The sequence below is a fragment of the Corticium candelabrum genome, chromosome 9, assembly GCF_963422355.1.
Source record: "Corticium candelabrum chromosome 9, ooCorCand1.1, whole genome shotgun sequence".
NCBI classification, from domain to species: domain Eukaryota; kingdom Metazoa; phylum Porifera; class Homoscleromorpha; order Homosclerophorida; family Plakinidae; genus Corticium; species Corticium candelabrum.
The window spans coordinates 6,806,845-6,831,747 of record NC_085093.1 but is presented as its reverse complement, the minus strand read 5'-3'; the positions used below and the strand labels follow the sequence as shown (position 1 = coordinate 6,831,747).

At 41.4% G+C, this 24,903-nt stretch overlaps 2 protein-coding genes across 2 annotated transcripts; both read right to left on the bottom strand.

Moving 5' to 3' along the window:
• Window positions 1-3,363: 3,363 nt before the first annotated feature.
• Window positions 3,364-18,221, bottom strand: LOC134184749 (laminin-like protein epi-1). Its single transcript, XM_062652492.1, has 35 exons — window positions 17,694-18,221; window positions 17,535-17,621; window positions 13,789-13,848; window positions 13,182-13,734; window positions 12,632-13,116; window positions 12,327-12,572; window positions 11,604-12,272; window positions 10,246-11,536; window positions 10,086-10,192; window positions 9,845-10,025; window positions 9,641-9,781; window positions 9,421-9,572; window positions 9,248-9,352; window positions 9,075-9,186; window positions 8,649-9,007; window positions 8,468-8,584; window positions 8,095-8,390; window positions 7,901-8,039; window positions 7,729-7,834; window positions 7,552-7,665; window positions 7,299-7,487; window positions 7,086-7,240; window positions 6,887-7,027; window positions 6,682-6,824; window positions 6,484-6,628; window positions 6,292-6,419; window positions 6,087-6,235; window positions 5,015-6,023; window positions 4,763-4,952; window positions 4,524-4,700; window positions 4,399-4,466; window positions 4,252-4,340; window positions 4,029-4,189; window positions 3,741-3,963; window positions 3,364-3,672 (listed from the first exon to the last, which is right to left on the bottom strand). Exons 1-35 carry the CDS (start codon window positions 18,219-18,221, stop codon window positions 3,518-3,520), a joined length of 8,970 nt encoding a protein of 2,989 aa, XP_062508476.1. The 3' UTR covers window positions 3,364-3,517.
• A 580-nt stretch (window positions 18,222-18,801) lies between these two features.
• On the bottom strand, window positions 18,802-23,844 carry LOC134184422 (uncharacterized). Its single transcript, XM_062652109.1, has 13 exons — window positions 23,578-23,844; window positions 23,400-23,522; window positions 23,169-23,303; window positions 23,049-23,095; window positions 22,873-22,983; window positions 22,734-22,813; window positions 22,562-22,660; window positions 22,392-22,493; window positions 19,827-20,035; window positions 19,577-19,631; window positions 19,433-19,517; window positions 19,140-19,368; window positions 18,802-19,074 (listed from the first exon to the last, which is right to left on the bottom strand). The coding sequence occupies exons 1-13, from the start codon at window positions 23,842-23,844 to the stop codon at window positions 18,991-18,993; spliced, it is 1,626 nt and encodes a 541-aa protein (XP_062508093.1). The 3' UTR covers window positions 18,802-18,990.
• Between the last annotated feature and the right edge of the window lie 1,059 nt (window positions 23,845-24,903).

The following is a 24,903-nucleotide window of genomic DNA, read 5'->3' as shown; positions in this document are numbered from 1 at the left end:
TGCAGTAGAAATTTGTTTGCAATACTTAGAGACATTTCGGAGATTTGCGTTAACGCAACATTTCAGAGACGCGCGCTAACGTACATTTGCGGCAAAAAGCAATGGCTGTATGCGCTGATGGAAGTGACAAGAATTGCAACGCGAAGTTACAGTTGAGTCCAGTTTTTACGACAGGGCTCCCTTCGGTGTGTGGTAAAAACAGGTGTTCATACATGGTCTGTCGCACATGAACACAACTAAAAGGATAAGGAGGCGAGCGGTATTGGCGTCTGGATCTGTTTCGCCGTCCGGATCTGTTTCAGCGTCCACCGCGCATCACCGACTGCTGTCGATGTCACGTGATGTGTAGTGATGGCGAGAAAACCCTCTTCAGCGTTACGTTAGAAAAGCGTTGCCCGCTTGATAAGTGTGAGTAAGTTGTGCATAAATGTTTCAGCTACTGAACCAAACAGCATGCTTTGCAAACTGCGATCTACGGTAGATATTCGAGAAGTTGGAGCCCCGATCGAAAAAGTTACAAACGCGTCCGATAAAATTTATCATTTAATCAGTTAAAGCGTACGTAAGCATATCTTGTTCTGAAAATGCGTCAAATGTCTCAATTTGATTGTCGGTAACCAACCATCAAAGGCGTACGCTGGGCGCAATTTACTAGCGCATGTGACCGAAATGTTCCTTTAATTTGTTTGATGTTCGATCCAGTGATATGAAATAATTCTTATCACTTTTAGTACCTAGCTAGAGCAGTAGCCTATAACTCAGATAGGAACCATCAATTGCATCAGAAAGCTGTTATTATGAGATTTGACAAGACATACATGAGTGCACCATGGGAAATCTGACAAGATTTAATTAATGCACTCTCAAAAATCTGGCTAACTCAACCATCACGTTTCAGCATATTCTTAATCTTAACAAGATCTTTGGATTAATAGAACTGCTTGTGGTTTATCTTTTTTATACGTTTAGTGGTGTTATGTAGTTACACAGGAGTGTAGCTCACACACACATACACGCACGCACGCACACACACAAACACACGCACACACACAAACACACACACACACACACACACACACACACACACACACACACACACACACACACACCACAAATCTTCCAGCAAGCATTAATGTCAGTGTCTCCTATTCACGGGCAGGAGGGCAAACAAACACATTTTGTTTCATTTCCTTTTAGAATCTTTAAATTTAGATGTACGGCATACCACAAGTTTTGTTTTCATCAGTCGTTTTATTGCACACAGATGACAAGGCTGATAATCAACACGGAGAAAGATTGAGCAGGTCAACAAGCATTGAGATTGGCAGCAGGAAGAACTAACCTTAAAACCCTAGCAACCTTCAATAAGTGCTTGCATTTTAATTAATGCAGAAATACATACTATAGAGTAATAGTATACATCAATCAACACAATGGCAAGCACCACCAATGATAAAATATCTCGTCTGTCCACAGCAGTTCAACACCCTGTTAACAGTCCAATTTACAAAAATGGAGATCTTTCTTCTACTGGAAAGGAAGACAATCTGCTGGTACTCAATAAAATTAGGTCAAAACTAGGGCTGTTTCCACTATACAAATAATTGCACCTTTAAACTAATTTAGCTTAAATGCGTTTATAAACTAATTAAACCAGTTCAAAAAAGCAACTGTTTCTACTAGGGACTTGCGCATCTGAAATATTGGAGGTTATTCATTGTAGTGGTGCAGTCGTTACATTCAGCATCTGCAGGTACATGCAGTAGCTGCTGATTTCTCTCTTCGATTTCATACGCTTCCATCTTTTGAGGCAATCCCATATCAACAAAATAATAGTAGATAAAATCAATACGGCCGAGTCAGAAGCAGTCTTCAAGTATACATGCTAGTATAAAGTGACAGTTAGACCTAAACCACTTGCTGAACTTACTATACAAAACAAGTTTAGAAAACGCGGTTTAGGTTTAGAATATAACCAGTTTAGTGCAGGTAGAAACAGCTAGGTTAATATTTAAAAACCAGAATAGCTTAAACCATTTAATTAAACTGGTTTAATAGAAACGGTCTAGTTGTTGGAACAGTTGATGCACAAGCAGTTACTGTTTGCAACCACCACTCTCAAGGTTTGTCAACCTAGTAATTAAACACACTAAAACACTGTTTGCCTTGCTCTAAACAGTGGTGGATCCAGAGTTTCTAAAAGGGGTAGGCGCACTTTAGGCAGTGTGGAAAATAGGAAATTATTTTGGCTTGGACAGACTGAGCCTAGGTAGGGCATATTCTTGTATGGTGTTACATGAACTAATATTAATTCCCTGTAAGTGCCTCCCCTACTGCAGCCATTTTGCATGTCATTTTTGATAACCAACTTCAAAGGAAGAAATGGTTTTAAAGGCAGCTGAGGTTTTCGCTGGACAAAGCATGCTAGGAGCTAGACAGCAAGTTCATTAAATTAACAGTTACACCATTGGAAAGGACTTCACGTGCTAAGAGACAAGAGTTACGCTACCATATATGCATACAGGTGGATGTTTTGCCAAAACACGTCCCAACATAGGTGCAGTATTTGGTCAGACAAACAACACATTTGATGGGACATTGCCCTATATCCAACCATTATTTTCCAAACTGTTAGGGTATTGGCAATGTGACGCCACAAAACTAAAATCAGACAGATATATTAACTTAATTACTAATTATCTATACCATCATAAAAACTTTGAAACAAAATCACATTGCCAATTAAGAGCCACTAAATGTAAACTGTCACGTGACCACTGGTCTTAGCCATGACTGGTTCGAGGCTAGGGTTAGGTTAGGGTTAGGGTTAAGGACCACTTACAGCAATACCGGACTAACTACATCTATATATATATATATATATATATATATATATATATATATATATATATATATATATATATGGCAACCACAACTGGTCCGGGGTACCATTTATGGTAGCCACAACTTGTTCCCTGGACCAGTTAAGGCGTGGACCACTTTTATAGTGTGACAACTAGTACTGTCATGGCACACCTGCTTTCTTCTAAAGAAGTTGCCTATAGAGTGCCGTTTGATTGCTAACTAATTCACAAACACTAACAAGGTTTTATATAATGATTGCGTCTGCATAAGCATGTTCAAACAAATCTGAAGCTTTTTTGTCCGTGTACTATACTTCCTGTTTCAAAAGGGGTGGGCATGCGCCTGTTATGCCACCCTCTAGATCCACCACTGCTAGATCAAGAAGGTAGAAGAATCAGTAATAACACTAAATCTTGAGTTGTCCAGAATTTGTCTAATTCAATGGCACATGGCTCAAACCTATAAGAACTGCCAGCAACCACAGTGTAGAACCAAATCAAGAGGCAATATGTTGCTAGATATTTTTCAAAGCAAGACAGAAACAAAACCACAGTAACTTCTCAATTAACTGAATGATTAAGACAGTTTTGGATCAGCAGCTAACAAACCTATGCCAAAAGATCCCAGTACATTAACAACCATGGACATCTGATCAACCTGGGCATCCTTGTGGATTAACGCCGACTAGTTTCGCACTTGCATCCCAGTAGGACGGAGTCAGAGTCGTCCTGCTGTTTTTCAAGCGAAGGTTACGTAAGCAACCCACGAAACCAACACCATGAAGTCCATCTTTCTTCATCACACCATCTGCCAAACAAACAATGGCAATGATTTAATCAATTTTAGTAGAACAGGCAACAGCAGCACAACTTCACCTGGTATTCCACCAAAATAGAGAGGAGCAAAAGCATCTACTCCGCTCAAACGACCAGTGCTCATGTCCATTACTGTGCTCATACCATCAACTGTCAGACGACCAATGGTGCCTTCCTTTCGCACCTCAACTTGATGCCACTTGCCATCACACAAGTAAAACGGATAAGGAGAATCCCATTCCATTGTCACATTCTGTCCTCCATTATTAAATGTAAATTCGAGCTTCACAGGAAAGAAAGAGAAACTAAGAGCAACAAACCTTAGAATACAAACCAATAGTATGAAACCTTTCCCTCCACAATTTCTAATTCAACGTGATCATCAATGTTCGATGACTGACTCTGAACGTAGAAAAGTAAACCAGAGTTCTGGACTGTCTGGAATTCAAGGTCAATCTCAAAGTTAACCCCTGCCTTCCAAGCACTGCTTGGTGTTATTTCACCTTCATCTGGCATAGTAATTAAGTCATAAGAATTATTGAAACATAAAATAATAAAATAAGATATTTACACAAAGAGAAGTATCCAGTTCCATTGTAAGAAGCTCCAGAGCCAAGCTCACTGTAACATTTATCAGTAAGACTGGTCGTCACCAATTGGCTATACATATTACAATATATCAACATCGACAACATAAGAAAATAGCAAAAACTACCACCTGCTAGTCAAATAGTCTGTACCCTTCAGTGATAGCTGTTGAAAGCAAGCCAGCAAACTAGGACGAGTCTAATAACCAGAAAAAATCAATAACAATTAGCCTAAAATGTTATACTTAGACTTTACCGTTTCTCTATCAATCAGTAAACCAGTTGGTGGATGGGACTTTGGAGTGCCACCAACGTATAGGAAATTTGCATCAGTTGAAACAGACACGTACTCATTCACTCCTTCCACTATCTTAAAATCTCTGATGAAATCGACATTTATGAAGCCAATATTATCTGACCTGCCTAAGATTACCTAAAACAAAGGTCTCGCGTCAATATCTGTGACTGTGTACATTAATTGTATACATCACATACTGTATGTAAATGCCCATCGTTATAAGTATTATCTGTAGTGCCCTCGGCTCTTCCTCCACCACAATTGAATGCAAACCGAAGCTTGCCTTCACGCATCTCCAGCCCAATAAAATCAATACGGTTGTCGTCAGTGATAAACAAGAGAATGCCCTCGGAGGCAAACGTCTGAAACTGCAATCGAACATTAAACCTACCACATACAAAAAGTCAATACCTACAATCCACTTTCAAACTCACTATTTCTGTACAAACCGTCTGTAAAAGAAATCTTGACTTAAGCTGTACGCCATGTAACTGTCCTGCAACTCAGTAGTTCTAATACCACTTTCGTCAAAGGCTGGGCTCGATGCAAAGCCACATCGCTGAGGAACAGTGGGAGATGGCGGTACAGCAGTTGTTGACGCTTCACTGGAAGGCACAGCTGCTGAAGTCAAAGGCTCAGTTGTCATTGCCCGAGTGGTAGCAGCATCTGTTGTTGCATCCGTAGTAACAGCTACAGTTGTTGCTCTAGCAGTAGCCGGCTCAGTAGTTAGCAACGCACTCTCTGTAGTAATTTCATCTACAGAAGCTTCAGTTGTTGGAGCTTCCGTACTACTAGTCTCTGTTGTCAATGCTTGAGTTGTGGTAGCCTGACTAGTTGGCAAGTCTGTTGTAGTTGCCTCAGTTGTTGATGATTCAGTAGAAGCACTCTCTGTAGTAATTTCACCTTCACCAGAACTCTCAGTTGTTGGCATGTCAGTGGTAGCAGACTGAGTTGTTGATGATTCAGTAGAAGCACTCTCTGTAGTAATTTCACCTTCACCAGAACTCTCAGTTGTTGGCATGTCAGTGGTAGCAGACTGAGTTGTTGATGATTCAGTAGAAGCACTCTCTGTAGTAATTTCATCTTCACCAGAACTCTCAGTCGTTGGCATGTCAGTGGTAGCAGACTGAGTTGTTGATGATTCAGTAGAAGCACTCTCTGTAGTAATTTCATCTTCACCAGAACTCTCAGTCATTGGCATGTCAGTGGTAGCAGACTGAGTTGTTGATGATTCAGTAGAAGCACTCTCTGTAGTAATTTCATCTTCACCAGAACTTTCAGTCGTTGGCATGTCAGTGGTAGCAGACTGAGTTGTTGATGATTTACTCGTAGAGATGTCAGTTGTAATTACATCAGTGGCAGATACTGCAGTCGTTGGAATGTCTGTAGTAACAGCATCAGTTATTGTCTCATTAGTAGCGACTTCAGTCAGTTTCATAGAGGCAGTTTCAGTAAATGCTGTGACAGTTACAGCAGTATCAGTTGATGGTATGGCAGTAGTAGTAGGTGCAGCAGTAGTACCTGCAGCAGTAGTATGTGCAGCAGTACTAGGCGGTTCAGTTGTCACAGCGGCTTTGGTCGTTGTAAGTACTGTATCTGTTGTTACTCTATCAGTAGTAGGTGGTTCTGTGCTACCAGTTGGTGTCTCAGTCGGAACAAATGGAATTGTTCTGTTGAATAGAATATAGATCAAAACACACTACAACAAACATGACAAATGTAGCACCTGTTACAATCACACACGGTGATGCCTGGAGTTGCTGAGCTTGGATTAGTTAGATCAATCATGTTACCATCAATAGTAATGTTATCCAAACAACCCACATAATCCTGATTCATCACATCAGGTGAGATCTGCAATACAGTCAATAAATATATTCAAAACATTAAGGTAATGTGCAAAAATAAGATCATATACCATAATTGACACTCCTGCAATTCCTCCTACAGCGACTACAGGTGTATCCAATGACAGCTCCTGATGCCCAGCAGATGATCTGCCGTGTGCCAGAGTTACTACATTGTCACGTCCAATTACTGTCACATTCGCAACTTCGCCAACCCTACACAGAGTCGTCTAAAATCGTTTAACTAAAAAATATTGCTACACCTATACCGTTGAGCCAGCACTTGATACCATTGCCCAACAACAATCATGTGACTGTTACGAATGGTTGCTGTTGTACCACCGAGATTATACCTCAACCACACACGCCGTGAAACAATCTCCAGAGATATAAAATTTGGCTTTGTTGAAGGCTATTAGAAAATGATAGCAACAACTGCAATCACTCAACACCGTCACATTCGACACCACTCACCAACTTTTCACCAATGTACACCAACAGGCCATCAGTACGATCCAACTGGAAGTGCAGTGACAAGCTGCTAACATTCGATCTAACACCGACGTTCTCAAATTCAGCAGTAGCGTCTTTTGTAAAGTAACGAGCACTTCTAACCTACCAATTCAAGCAATGACATCAAACCTCAGCTAACAACGCACCTCTGAATTCTTACTTGGCTTATGATTTGCCTTGCACGACTCAGACTCAATCTCATACGTCCAATTGTAACATTAATTTCATCCTGCAGTATACTTGTTTTATTGACAATAGTTTGCAGTTTACCCAGTTCTTGCTCAAGATGAGTAATAGCTGTTGAAGCATTCTTTTCTGTAATGCACCATACCACTCAAGCAGAAACAATACAACATAAGGCACTAATCCATACCCGTAGACAGTACGACATTTAGAATATCGTTTGCTTCTGCAGTGGAATTTTTAGCTTCATTTAGAGCTGCTTCCTGTGTACCTGTGCGCCTATCCAATACGGTCACTGTGCTCTGACACTGACTGGAGATCATTTCAATACATTGAAGTGTCATGTCTATGTTAGTTTGACCCAAAGGACCAGACAAATCTGAGAAAACAGAATTATATACAACAGGAGTTCAACAACAAAAAACAACGAAACACCCCGAAACCTGTCAAAGAAGAGAGCAGTGCTGTAGCATTGTTGTTTGTATTTTGTGCAATTTCCAACTGGTCTCCTGCACTCTTCGTTTGTAACTGACCATCCAGTAGCAACGAATTCAAATCTACCCAGATGATAACAATTGAGTGCTACAGCAATCACTAAAAACAGAAATTGAAATAAATACTGTTCGCAGTCGTGTTGAGTTGTAAGGCCTTCTGAACCAACTTAGAGCTGTCATTAAGCGACTCTGCTGCTCTTTGATCTAGTCCTTGCTCGACCATTGTCTGCACCTGGCAATATATTAGTCCATGCAATCAATACTATAATTGACTGCAAAGCCATGTTGTCACTCTTACTCGAAGTAAGGTGGCTTGAGCTGTACGATTTGCTTGCAGTGCTAAAGCAAGTGACTCATTGATAAGAATGGACACGTCACGATAGTTCTGTACAACATCCACCGCTTCTTGACCCTGTGAACGAATGCTTTCAAATACCCTACACAGTAAACACTTACAAAATGATCGAAACAAAAAAACTAAGTCTGTATAACCTGCTTTTTGCTGCAGCTTCGCTTTCTAGTGCATCTGCACGAGTCTCTGCCCAGTCAACAGACATATTTACATAGTTTCTTGTTGCTTCCGTGTCAGACAGTAGTCTCGGAACATCAGCAAGTCCTTCATTTATGCTGCTGTACATGCTTAGCTCAGCTTGTCCGTCATTTATGGGACTGGACGTACTTGGCACCATCATGTCACCGCTACCACTAACAGATCCCGAACTACTATTAACAGATCCATCGCTATCATCAACAGATTGACCAGTTCCATTAATACTGTTTTCGGCAGACTAGAATGTAACAACAAGGACAAATTCAATATCCATGTTATGAACACACTGAGTGCTGATTTGCATGCCAACTTTACCTGAAACAAGAACAACGACAATTCCAGTATGTCTTCCACATCTCTGTTCCAGATCATGATTTGTTCTAGAGATCGTTCCACTTGTTCAATCAAAAATGTAATGTTCATATCCAATCTCTAACAGTACAAATACAACATGGCTTTGTTGCAACGTAGAATAAAGCAACATGCTGCTTGTCACCTGTACTTCCAGAAGTAATGAGTTGGCAGCATTGGCCAGCAAAGTAACCTCCCTTGATACGTTAAGTACAGAAAGACTGCTGTCATTCACTGTCTTTGCTGTTTGACTGATATCTACAAGTGACTTTGAGAGAGCAGTGACATCGTCTGCAAATGCAGTAGCCATCTGCTCTAGATTCAGAGCTGTTTGCAAAGCCGTTTGTGCAGTTACTGCACTTGTGTTGGCAAACGTCACGTCTGACATTAGATCACGTGACTTCAATTCATCGACTATGGCTTCCACTTTGTTCACAATGCTCTGTGCTTGGTTCACTAATTTTGCAATTGTAGATGTAATCATGTCCACATTGCTAGAAACATCTAAACCAAAATGCCACTATGACATCAGAATGACACATACAAGCGGATAAAACAAGCAACTGCTTGCCTGTAACAGTCTTCTTCAGTAGTTTAGCTGATGCAGCATTGCCACCCAGTACCGTATTCTGTCGATTAGCTTCAATTAGAAGCCGGTTAGCCCACAACAAAATGTATTGCAACTGAAAATAACAGTGGGATAACACAGTAAAGTAAAACTTTAAGCTGATGAATTCAAATTACTGATTGTTGCAAATTGGTTCCTCGGTTTTCCACTTGCTCTAACCCTAATTCAGCTACAATTTGTTCTATCATCCTCAACATATTCAGCAACGTATTACTCCTTGTCTACACGCATACAGGTCACACTGTGATTAGCACTAAAGATTAGGACATCGTTCTACATGCTATCTTACCAAGTTACCATTAATGAGCACATCTAGTACAGCAAATGAAGACTCGATATCATCATATTGATCTAAACCTATCACTTTATCTTCGGTTGCCGTCAACAAAGTACCAAGATCTCCAGTACGTTCTTCTAGTGCTCGAATGCAAACATCACATCCTGTAGCAAAGAATGCACCATCTATTGTATTGTTGTAGCAAACTCAAAATTGGCAGCCTAAAACTTACGCTGGCAGCCGGCAGTCAGATCAAAATAGTATGGCAAGCAAGTGTCACAGCGTCTCCCTGTAACTCCAGGTCTGCAGTGGCACTGACCGCTAGTCATGTCGCAAGTTCCGTTATATGAGCCATTCTCATGACACCCACAATCTAAACAAGACAAAGTCCATACAACTGATCATATTAATGTTTGAGTAATCGCCGTATTTTTACCTATACAACCTCCTGAGACATTGAAACGCCCAAGATCACAGATGTCACATTTCATTCCTGCTCTTCCAGGGTTACACGAGCACTTGCCACTCACTACATCACACTGTTGGCTCGTTGAACCATCAAGACTACAATCACAATGCTGACAGCCTGATCTACTTGCCAAGTTCCAGAAATTTGGCTAATAAAATTCACAACTATCATTGTAATTGTCGTTATGTCCATATAAAGTTTTTCTTACCAAGCAGACATTGCACTGATTACCATCTACATTTGGCAAGCAGTCACACACACCAGTAGTGTGATTACAAGCAGAATTCACTGATCCAGCAGGATCGCAGATGCATGCTATAACAACATCAGTAAATTCAGGTGTCCAAAACAAGACAGAAAGATTGAACCTTGGCAATTCTGATTGGGAGCATCCCCGTAGTAACCAACAGCACATCGTTCGCAAAATAGTCCTTCTGTGTTATAAAGGCAGTTGACACACATTCCTGTCGATCTGTTACAACTGTTTGGATCAGTTGTGTTAATGTTGCCATTACAACCACACTGCGTGCACACCCCTCCTGAAGACTGAGGGTCGCCAAAGTAGTTAGGTTGACATTCATCACAAAGCAGACCTTGATAGCCAACGCTGCAATTACAAATAGGACCGCTAGGCCCAAGTAAGCAATTTGTAGATGTTGATTTTGGAACTGAACAGGGACATACGACACAGTCCTTATCTGTTCCTTGTGTGGCATCACCGTAGAAACCAGACGCACAAAATTCACACGAGTTACCATATGTGTTGTCCTCGCACCCAATGCATTCTCCTGTGATTTCATGACAAGCGTCTGCATGATTGTTACATACACACGATGTGCATGTCCCGAGTAGTGCATCACTCGATGGAAGACTGCCAAATCTAGTAGAACCAGTAGCACACGACTCACAGGAATAGCCAGAATACGCAGCAGGACATGTACACTGCTCAACAGTCTCAACACGAGCCCCGCCAATATTAGAACTAGAAATGTCCATAGTAAAGTTCATAAGAGCAACTTCATTTGTGCCATTGTGATACGTTGCTCGAATTAGAAGCAAATCAATGTGAGCAAGAATTGTTTCCAGCTCGTCTCTTGTTAGCTGTGATCCATTTTCATTGACAAAGGACTGTTCCTTGATCTGAACTGATATCGTTTCCACACGATTTTGTACCGGCAATGCAGACAAGTAGTGGTGAGCTTGTCGACCGTTTCCAACCACAATCAAGTCAGAGTCATTGGTCAAGGATCCAACAACACTACCTCCTACATTATACCAAATTGCGTATCTTATGTCACCTCCATATGATGAGAGCTTGTTGCCACGAAACTTGTCAGGAGCAAACCAATATACAGGATATGCAATGAGTAAAAGATCAAGAGATACCTGCAGTTGCATTTGATCAGTGATAATGTTTGTGACCACAAAGCCAGCTGTGGTTGGATCACTACCATCCACACTACTGACACGCCATCCCATGGAAGGATTCGCATGTGGCAAAACAAACACAGTCTGCTCAGTCTCTCTATACACGATGGCACTAGAACAGTTGCTGCTTAAGCCAGAGCAAAAGCATTGAATACAGCCAACCGGATTCTCGTGGCTCAAGTAAAAGTAGTCTGCTCTGCATTGATCACACTTTAATCCTTCCACATTCGCCTAAGACCACAAAGCAAACTACAGTCAACATTGACATCAAGTTATTAAGTACATATATACTGCTTACCTTGCAATTGCATTGTCCTGTAGTCTTGTCACAAAGTTGATTGGTGCTTCCAGCTTCGTTACAATCACACTGGACACAACCTCGCCCATAAGTCATGTTGGTATAACCGTCTTCACATGCGTCACACTGCATCCCCACAACATGAGGAAAACAACTACAGACTCCTGTTGTAAGATCACATTGAGTGGACCTCGAACCAATAGCATTGCAATTGCATAACTTGCATCCTAGAACAGCATCAAACCCAAATGTATCAACTATGCATCGATTACACCGTCGACCATGTGCGTTGGGTGAGCAAACACATTGTCCACTAGTTTCATTACAGTGTGCAGCTGGGTTAGCACAATCACAGGGCATGCACCCAGCAGCAGAGAGATCATAGTGTCCTGCAGCACAGCGATCGCAAGTCAGACCTACGACACCCATTCTACAAGGACATTGTCCACAGTCCGGATTGCAGTGTCCCGGCAGTGAGCCCATTGAGTTGCACATACAAGGTTTGACAACACCAAAAAAGTCTATGCTTAATGAAAATGCACTGTCCAGACAGAACGATGAAGTAATATTGTTACTGAAAATGTCACACTGTGCTTGAAAATTTGCCAGTACCGGAGCCGCAAATATCGTAGGATTCACAAATTCATCAGGAATCAAAGCAACTGAATCCTACACGATTACTCAATTAACACACAACACAATGGCAGTTCAACAATAGCTTACGATCAGAATGGGTACACTTGTTGTTAAATTGATGAACACATCACCTGCATCAAAACTGTATGTTCGATTCGATGACTGATAACAATCTGCTTGACAAGACTGTGTTGAAAGATGCAAGACCTCCACAACCGATGAAGATGATCTAGAAATGCTTCCATGCAGCAGAGAAGATGAATTTCCAGCATAATGTATGACTACAAAGTAATTGCTACGTTTTGGCACGACAACTTTTCTTGAGAATGACTCCTTCATTAACACAAAAACTCATCAGTTAACATCTACACAAATTTTTGTGGTGTTGATACCTGGCTTTCAAGGATCAAATATCCTCGACCTGTAAAAGATGGAAAGTCAGCAGAACTGAATCCCCATGGTTGAAGTTGATCTGACGTTGCAGGCTCCTCGACTTCGGACCTTATTGAGTGTAACATTTCAAAGTAAAAGTTTGCAGCAATCCCCATGCGTCCACACGTTCTATCTTGACTGTTCACAATGTTGTTTTTGCATGTGCAGAGACCAGTCTGCTTGTCACACACACCATCTGCTGCACCACCAACATCACACATACAAGCAGAGCAACCATCGGGATTGCTACCTGCCAAACTATAATATTCATCGTTGCATGCATCACATTTCAACCCCTCTACAAATTGCTTGCAGACACATTGACCCATGTCATCACAATTTAATCCATCTGAACCAGCCGGATCACAATCACAGCTTCTGCAGCCACTGGGGTTGGCCAATGACAAATTATAAAACATGGGTTTGCACAAGTCACACTTACGACCTGCCAATGTACAAACAATTCTATACAATTCATGCAACTCAACTGTGCAATTGGCCGAGCCGTACCTCCCACGTTTGTTTTGCAGATGCAATCACCCGCAGAAAATCCACCTCCGGTCTCTTTCACACAGTCTCCAAACTCACTGACAAGCACGGTTGTGTTCCGAATGCCTTTTTGATCACATTCACATGGCAGACATGGCGACTGGCTATTTATGTCATTACCATCAGGTAAATAGTAAAATGTGTCACACAGTTCACAGTTGATCCCCTCTGTAGACGACTGACAGTCCTGGCACACCCCTCCACCTGAAAGTTCTCCATTTGTGTTTAGACTCATGTTAGCACGATCTACCACCGCATTATACTGACATGATGATGAATGATTGTGACAGTTGCATTCTTCACAGCTAAATGGCATCAATACTGATCTCTGATATTGTTGCTGGTTGAATAATGAACAACACGTTTCACAGTTTTGTCCACAAGTGTTGTCTTCACACATGCATTGGTGTTGTCCAGTCATTGGGTTGATATTACACGCGCTGGCATGGCCATTACAATGGCATCGAGCAACAATTTGAAGATCCCTTACAGTGAAATATGTTGCTTTCGTATTCTACATAAAAATTGATATCAGATCCAAGTAGAAATGCACTTAATTAAATCAAACCTGAGCCTCACGCTGGAAGTTCTTGAAAGTCACACGAAGATTTGTTGCATAAAGAAAGTCCTGTCAACAGAACCAAATGGTCGGATATGAAAAGGGGTTGAATGTGCAAGGGTCTACGGTATACCAGCAGTTAAAATTCTGTCTATTGATTCAACATATGCAGCACCTTAATTAATTTAAAGTTGCTAATGCTTGTATATCAATAAATTCAAATTTACATCCCTAATATGAGCAACTGATGTATCAATGCAATCACCTGGGTACAAAACTACAGTCATGACTTATGTACGTAGTAATAGTTAACCTATAAAGGTTTTCAACAAGTATACAAGACTGCAGTCTTGCTGACTGCATTAATAGCACCTCAAAACTCACTACTAAATTAAGGCAACCATCTGCTACCATATAGCAGTATGAATCAAAATCATTCTTAGTACGGACTGTCCGTAATTTCATATATTTATCAATTTGGATTCAGGATCAACTGCTGTTGACCCACCCACCCACCATAAATTCCGACCCTCAAACAATATGACTACAGCAGCATCCAAGGCTGCCATAAAGTCATTCTTTCTTGTAGGGTTACACACAACTTCCCAAGTAAAAATTGACAACTGCGACAAGCCATTTGCATCATTTCCGCATGCTGCTGTTGCTATCATCGTCTGTCATTACCACCCATTGCTCCAGCTTGTACGTAAAGTTATCTCTACTGTTGAATTTTGCAAGAAATCTCTAGTGTCATTTGCCAAATCATTGTTCTTGGCAATTGCTTGAGTTAGGGTAGGTGTACCTAACTGTGGACACTCCCCAGTAATTTGAGTTACAATCGCAGTTTCTCTGGTAGCCTGCACAAAGAGACAGGGAAACATGTCCGATATACGCACCAATGTCTAAGCTTCGTAATGGTACCTGTACGACTAGAATCGTACAACGTCAGCTAGCGCATTAGCACAACATACGGGATAACGTCTGTAAACAGCCTGGACACGGGGTGTATCCTAATTGTGGACATTTTTTCCTCCGTCACAGAAAGCGACTGAGCCTGAGTAACAGCTGGAATAGATACCTGAATGGTTGCCTCACAAGTTGGTATTTTGGGCCGCGATCAAAACCATGTTCTGTGGTGTATCACCTCTGTGTAAAATGGCGTCGCGCATTTCAAATTTTGCAGAAACCAAGTGTTCTGTCTACGATACAATGCAGGAGACGATGAATCATGTTTAGATGAACGTCTGAACTGTAAACTGTGGTTCTAGCATCTTTTTCAGTTGCTGGTAGAGCTGCTTATTGATATCAGACGAGGTAGTTTTGACCTTCCGTCTACTCTAGGTGAGTTTGTAGGTTTTCAATCTGTGTCTTATTGTTGCCAGATCTAGTAGCAGTGAAGACAGTCAAATTCTGACTGGATTAATAATGTTGCTGATATTGACATTCACCTACTTTGTTCGTTCTCATTTCATACCCTATTGTGGCCAGATGTAGTAGCAGCGCAAACAGCTAGATTGTCAGTGGATTACTGATGTCTAGATCTAGTATGAGTGAAGATATTCACGTGTTTACTGGATTGGAATTACACGTTTGCTCCATGCACATAATGTGCTTCTTTAGCATGTTACAGTCAATGTAACTAGGCTCAAAACTTTACCAAGGTACTCAATAGTTGCTTAACTAAAGTCAGGGCACTTTCATGATCCGACAAAAGATCGATCCGTATACCTAAAATTTGTGGACATGATGGGAGGAACCTTGTAGGTGCTAAAAAGTTTCGCAGGTGAATCGTGGTGATACACAACAGGACATGGTTTTGATTGCGGCCAAAATATCAGCTTGCGAGGCAACCATTCAGGTATCTAGTCCAGCTGTTACTCAGACCCAGTCGCTTTCTGTGGCGGAGAAAAAAATGTCCACAATTAGGATACACCCCCATTTGGGCTGTTCACAGACGTTATCCCGTATATTTCGCTAGTGCACTAGCAGACGTTGTGCGATTCTAGTCGTACAGGTATTGTTCCAAAGCTTAGATATTGGTGCGAACATTGGACAAGTTTCCCTCTCTCTCCGTTGCAGGTTGCAAGGTTACAAGAGAAGCAGCGTTTGTAACTCAAATTACCGAGGAGTGTCCACAATTAGGTACACCTACCCTACATCACATTATATCGTTTCCTTTCCATTGCCTCTGAGCTCACGTAAACCACGCACTCCAGTTCCTGTTATCAACTTTCACTTGCCACAAGAGTTATTTAAACTGTTTCTACTTTGTGTCAAGAGAATTTGAAAAGAAGGAAGGTCTACTAGCATGTGAAGTTCGCAAAAAGGGCCAGCTACTACAACATGATAATTCCTCTTGCAGATGCGGAATGTAAGGACAGCAGCATCAGTTACTCTTGCTTTGATTGAGTTTTAACTTAGTCAAAGTGCTACTGTAAACATTGCCACATAGCATTTAAATCTTTGACTGAATTGCACTTGCGGAAAATTCTGGTCTAAGACAACAAGAATATAACAACGTCCTTATAATTTGTATTTCTTTAAATTGGATGGAGGGCTCACCTTCCCATTAATGTCACTCGTACTACATCGCATTGTAAGAAGCATGTCCACTAGCTGTTGACACATGAGACAGTGTGCGTCTCAATAGGGCAACGTGCCAGGGCTGAGAAAGGTTTGTGAATGTTGGCTTTAACCGGTCAGCTCACACAAGCTGAAATGTATCAGACAAATAGCTCGAGCCCAAGAGGTCACTTGGAATGACGTTGGAAGCTCAACACCCGTCATGGCCATTGAGTACCTAAGCCCAACAGGTCAGTCAAGCTGACATTAGAAGATCAACCGACCATCACAAACTAATCCCGTTTATGATCAGACATCAGACAACTCGCTTGAACCAAAAACATTAGTCAAGTTGATGTTGCAACCTGAGTAGAGGTGCGCCTAATGTTGGGCCAAGACTGGCCTGAACAAAGCCTGGCACGCTGCCTAATTTATTAAATACAGCTCCCTCAAGTATGGGAGGGAGGTAAGGATATCAAGAAAGCTACAAACAGTACGTACACTGTCCAGATAACACAATATTCTCACAGTCATTTGTATAAATACAAAGCTCAACAGTTTTCAATGCATAACATTACCAGATTGCTGTAGTAATCTATTCCTGACGTTAACCTACATTTACTACGTAAACTAAACATCCACTTTTGTCCCGAATCCGGAGTATAAAAATACAATAATTATGAACAGCCCCGTACAACAATGTAGGACAGATAAAATGAGCTTTGTGTTGTTTGGTCAATAGAAGAAACCAGATTCCCATCAGAAGTTGATTAGCCCCAGTAAGTAAACAGCTTGCAACTGACATTATATAGTTTCCAAGTACAGTGAACTACTGTTCATTTGACAACATTTATTCTAGACTTACGTCTTTACCTTATTCACATTTTACACTGCATGTACATTACACCAATCCAAACAGGTTGGCCACCAGGAATATTATTCACACCATACTTCATGCTGGAAATGAGTCTTTACGTTCTGGGTAGCCTGGGTTGCCATTTTTTGTATTATCCTGAAAAGCGGCAATTTAGACTCTCATTTTTGAAAAACGAGTCTTTCTGCAATTTGCTGTCTGTTCGGTAACAGAAATGCGGAAATGCTGTTTGCAGTGTAGACTTACGCAATCCGTTGGCACGCCCCCTAATGTTTGCATTATTACAATTTAGTCTCGTTAATTACTGCTATTCACAAACCAGTAGTTCTTCAGTAAACAGCATCTTTCCATTTACGTTGAGTTGTCCAGGTCTATCATTGACCGGTTTGAGCAACCTCACGGTCACCTATAACAAAATTGAGAGGCGTGGCAAAAGGCATGATAAACAAACAGGTCCGCCCTTCTTCTCTTAGCTAACCTGTGCGCTTCTAGTGTTGGTCAGAAAATTCGAACACAGGACGTCGTTGGCGTTCATCGCGAGCAACTGCTCTGACACATTGAAAATATCCATGCAACTTGCGGAAGACTGCACTCTGTAGTCGAGCGGTTCGAACGTCTGTCCAAAGTCTGTGGATTTCTCAAACGCCATTCCTAGCGGAGGATAAGAGTTTGCCATAACGAGTGTGACGTAGATGAGCTCGTACGGCTGTGAGAAGTTGACAGTGAATGTCGCCGTCTGCAGACCGTTCTGAGATTGCCACCACGTATGCGTGGGGTCGTCATCCAACATGAGATGTGGTTCGTGAGCAAGACTCTGGTTCGTGGAGTCGCACACGCGTATCTCGGAAGTTGTGTCTGATGTCAGATAGAAGAAAGATTCTGGTGCAGATGTGCCGCAAGTGTGCAGCGACTCAGCTGCCGCAACGTTCCGTAGGTCTTCCAATGAAGGATACTTCTGAGCGGAAGTAATAGTCACTAGCAGCGATATAAGCAACAGCCGCCTCATCTTTAGGCGATGAGAGGACCCGGTGTCGTTCGCTGAAGACAAGACAGTAATTGCCTACACGAAACCACGTGATCAAACAAATTGACGAGCGAAGCGAGCCTCTCTTTTGTCATCCAAAATATTATTTATTTATTTATTTGTATATTATTTATTTATTTATTTATTTAGTTCTTTGTATATTATTTATTTATGTACACATACGCCAGCTATTGTCATAAGAATTACAGGAGACGGATCCATAATGACCATGCCAGATGAATGCAATTTTGACTCGGTCTAATTGCACGTTCTGAAACACCAATACCGGTAGCCTAGTCTTCTGCGAAGTCTGACATAAACCCTCAGGATGGAAATTGACGAACTTGCTTGGTTAATGCTCATACTGAATGTAGTTTGAGTTAAAACTTAACTTAATTAAGGTATCATTGATGCATATCGAATTACGTTGATATTGCAAGAACAGTAGAATACTGTACATAACCAGATTACGTGTTGATTACAATTAATAACCATGCACATGCTAATCACCTGATTTGAGTATATGCCAGAGTGTATGCAGAGTGATCGCTCTAATCATGAGTTTACACTTTGCAGATATAACCTTGCAATTCCTTTTGGTTAATTGATAAACTTAAGAGTCATTTAGGAAACTTGGACTATTAAAAACCACCACATTTACTAAACATTTACTTCAAATCTGAACAGACTGCGATGCTCACAATACAAAAGTAACATCCAAGCATCCAAAACAAAAATATCGTTTGTTTGTCTACCATGGTAAAGCTGCCTTGTATACAGCAAACTGTCTGATATATATTGGATCAACAACGGATTGCTCACATCGAAATCGAACCTATGTAAACAAAGTTACAGGTTCAATCCAACTCACCAATAATTAACTCAAAATGAGTATCTAACCTCAGTGGCAGTTATGGGCTTAGCAATCTGATCCACTACCTTGTGGCCTACAGTTTGCCCATTTGGTATTGTCAGGGTCATCCACTGTTTGTTAACATTGGCATCCACCTCATATCGTACAATCCTCTGACCATTGATCATGTTCTCCGTGGTTACAACAAGATCAAACATTATTGGCTGTAGAAACTGGAGAGTGATGGTCTCATTGCAGTTGCAGGTGGTATCATAGCTAATATGATAAACCTTATATACTTTACAGTAAACAATGCACACCTTGCATTAGAAATACTGACACTGATGCTAAAGGTGTAGAGAAAGTTGCTCTAAGTGCATCTCCAAATTTCTTCGTTTCTGCTGTGAAGTACTCTGGAATAATGCCTGTACCACAAAAATTATTTCTGGTGTGGTAAGTGTATTATGGTATAGTTCATCGTTACCTGTAGTGTCCGGTGGAATGTTCAAAATGAGGTTAGCACCCCGACCAACAGTGACCTATACATACATGTACAAAACACATAAACACAAAAAACACCCACGCATATAAACATGCACATAGACATGCACACACACACATACATGTACACACACACACACACACACACACACACACACACACACACACACACACACACACACACACACACACACACACACACACACACAGCTGTTATTTGCAGCATGACTAACCATCCAGTGTTCCCATAGTTGTGATGCATTGTAATAAGCATGACCCTTTCCCCAAAACCATTTATCACCAGGATTCTGGATTGTCATGTCTGACTCCCTGGGACGAAAGAACATTCCTTGTGGACCAGACACTGTAGTCGAATTCCAAGGTGTGCCATCTCTCGTATCAGAAGGATTCCAGAGAGGATACATTCCACTACCAGATTCTCCTACCAAATGTTGACAAACTTTCATGTGATATATTGAGTAAGATGTAGCGTCATTGCAGTGTGGTGTAGACAACACAATCTACGTGGTGTGGTGTTGTGTGGTATAGTGTAGCTTGGCACAAAAGCATCATGTGTGTGTATGTGTGTGTGTGTGTGTGTGTGTGTGTGTGTGTGTGTGTGTGTGTGTGTGTGCATGCGTGCGTGCATGCCGACAAGGTGTGCGGGGTGAAAGCCTCTCACTAAATCCTCCAAGAGGGTATCCCATGGGACCTTGTATTTCCAGTAGTCTCTGGCCAGGGAGAAGAAGTCCAGCCTTGTCAAGCTGAGGACGATGTCAGGCTAAGATGTGCTAGCCCAAGAAGCTGGTCATCTGACTGTGTATTAATTTGCTACTACTCGCAGAACAGAGTGCCACTTCCTGGTGAAACCTTCTGCAATGCCAAAGCCCATAATGGGTATTTGCGGAATTCCAGGTTCTAGTTGTGTGTGTGTGTGTGTGTGTGTGTGTGTGTGTGTGTGTGTGTGTGTGTGTGTGTGTGTGTGTGTGTGTGTGTGTGTTTGTGTGTCGACGCCAAAAAGGAATCCTCTTCCGTGACTTTGTCGATGTTCTTTGTGCAGAAAATCGACCCCGAGATCGAGACTTGCAAGTTCTCCACGAGTAGAGCCAATCAGTGTTGATAACAGACAACAGAAAGGCTGTTGCATGGCTCCTGTGCTTTTTAATCTATACGCGTGTTTTGTAATGGAACGTTGGAGTACAAGAGTACAGGATCCTAGTGTAGGTGTCATAATCAATTACAAGTATGACAAAAAGCTATTTCAGATACACAAGCACAATTCTACTGAAATGCTGCTAACTGACTGTCAATTGGCGGATAATGCTGCCCTGCTGTCAAACTAGATAAGAGGCTATGAGAGTGGTGACTGAATATATGAAGACAAGTCAAAATTTGGTTCATCACTGAGTATTCCGAAAACTAAGGTGATGGCTGCAGGTAGGGAGGTATGTTCCAAAGATTGCAGTCCCATACATACTGAACATGGTTACATTGAATATGTGCAAGATTTCACATATCTTGGATCCACAATTGAAGCTTCAGGGAAATTAGACTTGGATGTCGATTGCAGAATTACGAAAGCATCCAAGACATTTGGAGCATTACGTAAAGCTGTGTTTGAGGATAAAAATCTGACTACATTGACAAAATGCAAAGTATATGATGCTTGTATGCTCTCTACACTATTATATATGGCTTTGAATCGTAGACCCTTTTGAAGAAACATCTTCAGAAATGGAACTCTTTTCCTAATAGATGTCTTCGGTCAAGTCTTTAAATCTCTATCACAACACAGTGAAAAATATCATATCTCAAACAAAACAATAAGCCCAACCATAGAATTCCCAAAATGTGCTTCTTGGGGTGGTTATCGGGAAATGCACAAGGGGCCCAAACTAGCTGAAAAGACATAATTAGGAACGACCTAAATGATCTGAACATTCCAGAAAGCTGTTGGTATGACTTAGCAAATAAATCAAGATCTGCCTGGAAAGACCATTACCATGCCTGTCTGGAGTCTGATCATGTGTCATCTGGCAATGTTGATTTACAAACTGTTGTCTGCCCTGACTGCCAGAGGTTTCAGACGCAGTAGTGACTTGACAAGACACAAATGCATTGCTGAAAAAGAAAAACCTACACATCAGCAAAAAGCAGCCATTGAATGCCAGACCTGCAAGAAGTATCTTCGAAGCAAAGTAGGCTATGCAGTACACAAATGCATCGATGTGCATGAGAAAACTTTTTTTGTGACTTTGTCTTCGTCCCCACTGAAGGGTTGCGTGTCCAGAAGCAAACAGGAGGAGGAGGAGATGTCGACGTGGGTCAATTGGGTTGGCATCCCAATCTGTTCCGTGTTCATTTTGAAATGAACAGAAAACAGCAGTCTTTAAACTAAGCTCACTGCAAAGCGAATCAGAGTTGCTCTACACTGCAGCTTTGATGGTTGTGGTTTCATTGCTGTAAACCAGCCATGACGACCTCGTAAACCACCAGAGGCAGGACTGAGAAGCATGGTCAGCCTCTGACTATAGTCAATGTCAGCACTGCCACCAAACATTCCACTGGCCAACAAGGCTTCCACTACCATGAGCACATCTGCTGTCAAAGAACCTCCACCTTCCAACATAGCGTATGCTGACCTTGGCATGCATCATTTCTCATTGGAATGAATGTAGAAAAAGTGTGTGTGTGTGTGTGTGTGTGTGTGTGTGTGTGTGTGTGTGTGTGTGTGTGTGTGTGTGTGTGTGTGTGTGTGTGTGTGTGTGCATGCACACACATGCACACATGCTTGCTACCTCCTCCATTGTACCAAATATCTGGTCCAGGCCCCATCAATGTTTCTGGAGAAATGTCTCTGATGTGTTGTGTAACATTGTACCAGTAAGCTGGAAATCCTCCTGTATTCAGTTATTAAAGCAATAATTAGGCTATTATTAAGTTAAGGTGACAAATGGCTGAAACACACCTGGACATCCTGTCAACGAGCCACCACATGGAGAACCATAATGATCAAACCAAAATCTATAAATGGGTCCATACTGAGTAAGAATTTCAGTAAACATTCCTGTGACAAAGTCATACAATTCAACCTTCCTGCAGATAGCTTGATTATTGTATACTCTAAACAGTGCACTTACCTAGTTCATTATAAATGTAATATTCTACAGACATGTTCCTGTGATATGCATCAGCACTAGCCGATAAATAGAAGCATGGCCTAAACCAAAATAAATCATATTGATAAACACAGCTTAGCATTTACTTGGACTTTTGAACCTAATTCCATGCTCGCTGCATGCATCTGTAAATTCTTTGATTACATCACCCTTGCCACCTTTCCATGGAGAAGCAGCCACACTATAATAACTATAATTGGTTGGCCACAAGCTACACAAAAAGCAAGACCAACTATAGTAATAAAAACAGTTCAAAACGTTCTTTAATTTCAATACCAGAATCCGCCCTCATGATGAGCTGTCAGACATATTTCTCCTGCACCCTACCACAGCAACATATTAGAATTAATAAACTTAAAATAAACAAAATGAGATTTACGACAATTAACTTCGCACCATCTCTTTAGCTGTCATAACCCATTGCGTTGCATTGAGATTGGAAGGATTGAAGAGTGATTCATTCAGGCAAGCACCTTGGTAACAGTTGTGCTCGATATTCGCAAATGTAGCCAAATTAAAGTGCATGAACATCTAAAAGTAATAAAATTATCATAATTTTACTTGAAACACTTAGTAATTAATTAATTATTTAATTAGTTACTCAATAACTGTTAATAGTTGATTTACTGTCAGTTCCATATCCATGTATTCCAAAATGCGAAGAGAAGGCTTTGCCAGGTCTTTGGGATTAATAGGTTTACTGCCGGAGACAATGCCTTTTCCACTGGAGTTGGTCTGAGGAGGCGGACCCTAGCAAAACAAGCATGTCGGCTTCTCTCAAGTCACGTGATCGATGTCATCCCACCTCCTTGAGATTGCAGCAAATGCTGCCTCTATGGCAGTTCATAAGATCCGAGGGCATCGGATTGTTGTACGAAAATGCTGCACAACGAGAGTCGTTACAGCATGCTTCCTCGCATTCGCGTATGTCCGACGTTTTCTGCTCAAAGTTCGTGTAATCGCCTCCTTCTCGGAGTCTGTCAAGAGGATCAAGCTTTATCCCTGCTACACATTGGTTATCTCCTCTTACTGTTGAAGCAGCAAATGTAGCAATCAAAACGTACCACAGCATATTTGCACATAGGTTAGCGCGCGCATAGCGGAGAGCGAAAAGAGCGGGAAGACAGCAGCAGAGAAGACAACAGCAGGGGAGACAGCAGCAGGGCAGACACATTTGAATTTTCGATATTGTCTTCCACTTCTTCCAGAAGAGTCTTTCACCTAGTCTGGCAGAGTTGTTTGACGAGATGGCATGGCAGAGGCGATAGAGGTTAATTAGTTAATTTAAGCAGGAGAGTACACGGTGCCTCCTAGTCTATAGTATAGTGCCTAGTGCCGAGCGTAGCGAGGCTTATAATCCGGGTGGCACGGGCAAATTGATTATTATAGGTGTTAGCTAATTAATCTAATTAACGTTCTACGCAAATTTATGTTGTTGCACGAGTGTATCCCATTCCGAGAATATGTCATGAAATAGATCTCATGAAGAATTTCGTTCAGAGCTATATCCCGTTCAATTACATCCTGTTCTGAGAAATTAGCAAGGATATCGACTATCCCAAAGAATTTACGCCACTACAGATCCCCCGTTTTTTTGCCCGGGCTGATTAGATTATTGATTGTTAGCTAATTAATTAATACTCCGTTGAAGTCAAATGAAAATGTAACCGAATGTCTCGTCAGTGGCGGATCTAGGCTAGGGGTTTGTGGGCTCAACCCCCCCTTTTGTTAGCCTCGGAGTTATAGCACAAGGTCTTGAAGCCTCATTGTGCTTATTTCCAGTACTAGCATTCAATTAGCACGTGATCGAACTTGACAAAACGTAGTCTAGTTCTCGCTATTGACCGGTACTGGAAGGGTTACCTAGTTATATATTCTACAGTAAATGAATATTCTTCCAATTCCATAATCAATCTAGCACGTTTGATTCAGGGATTTTTGGTATTCGCCAAAAACTGCAATGGACAGTGATCAGTCCTCAAACAAAACTTAGTTCCTATGAGATGATGGCGAAAATGACGAACAGCAATTACGATGGCGAGAAATTCTTTGTCATATACAGAATACTTCTTTTCTGGTTTGAAAGATGTCTTGCTGAACTAATTCTGCTCCTATCCCGACCATGGAAGCA

Excerpts from the sequence above, each read along its gene's own strand:
- LOC134184422 (XM_062652109.1), bottom strand. The coding sequence starts at position 23,844 with ATGCTGTGGTACGTTTTGATTGCTACATTTGCTGCTTCAACAGTAAGA. Across the intron at positions 23,304-23,399 it reads ACATGGATATGGAACTGACA|ATGTTCATGCACTTTAATTT; the intron begins GTAAATCAACTA and ends TATTACTTTTAG. Across the intron at positions 20,036-22,391 it reads TATTTGGTACAATGGAGGAG|GAGAATCTGGTAGTGGAATG; the intron begins GTAGCAAGCATG and ends AACATTTGGTAG.
- LOC134184749 (XM_062652492.1), bottom strand. The coding sequence starts at position 18,221 with ATGAGGCGGCTGTTGCTTATATCGCTGCTAGTGACTATTACTTCCGCT. Across the intron at positions 9,573-9,640 it reads TCTGACTGCCGGCTGCCAGC|GATGTGATGTTTGCATTCGA; the intron begins GTAAGTTTTAGG and ends TCTTTGCTACAG. Across the intron at positions 7,666-7,728 it reads ACTCAACACGACTGCGAACA|ATTTGAATTCGTTGCTACTG; the intron begins GTATTTATTTCA and ends TCATCTGGGTAG.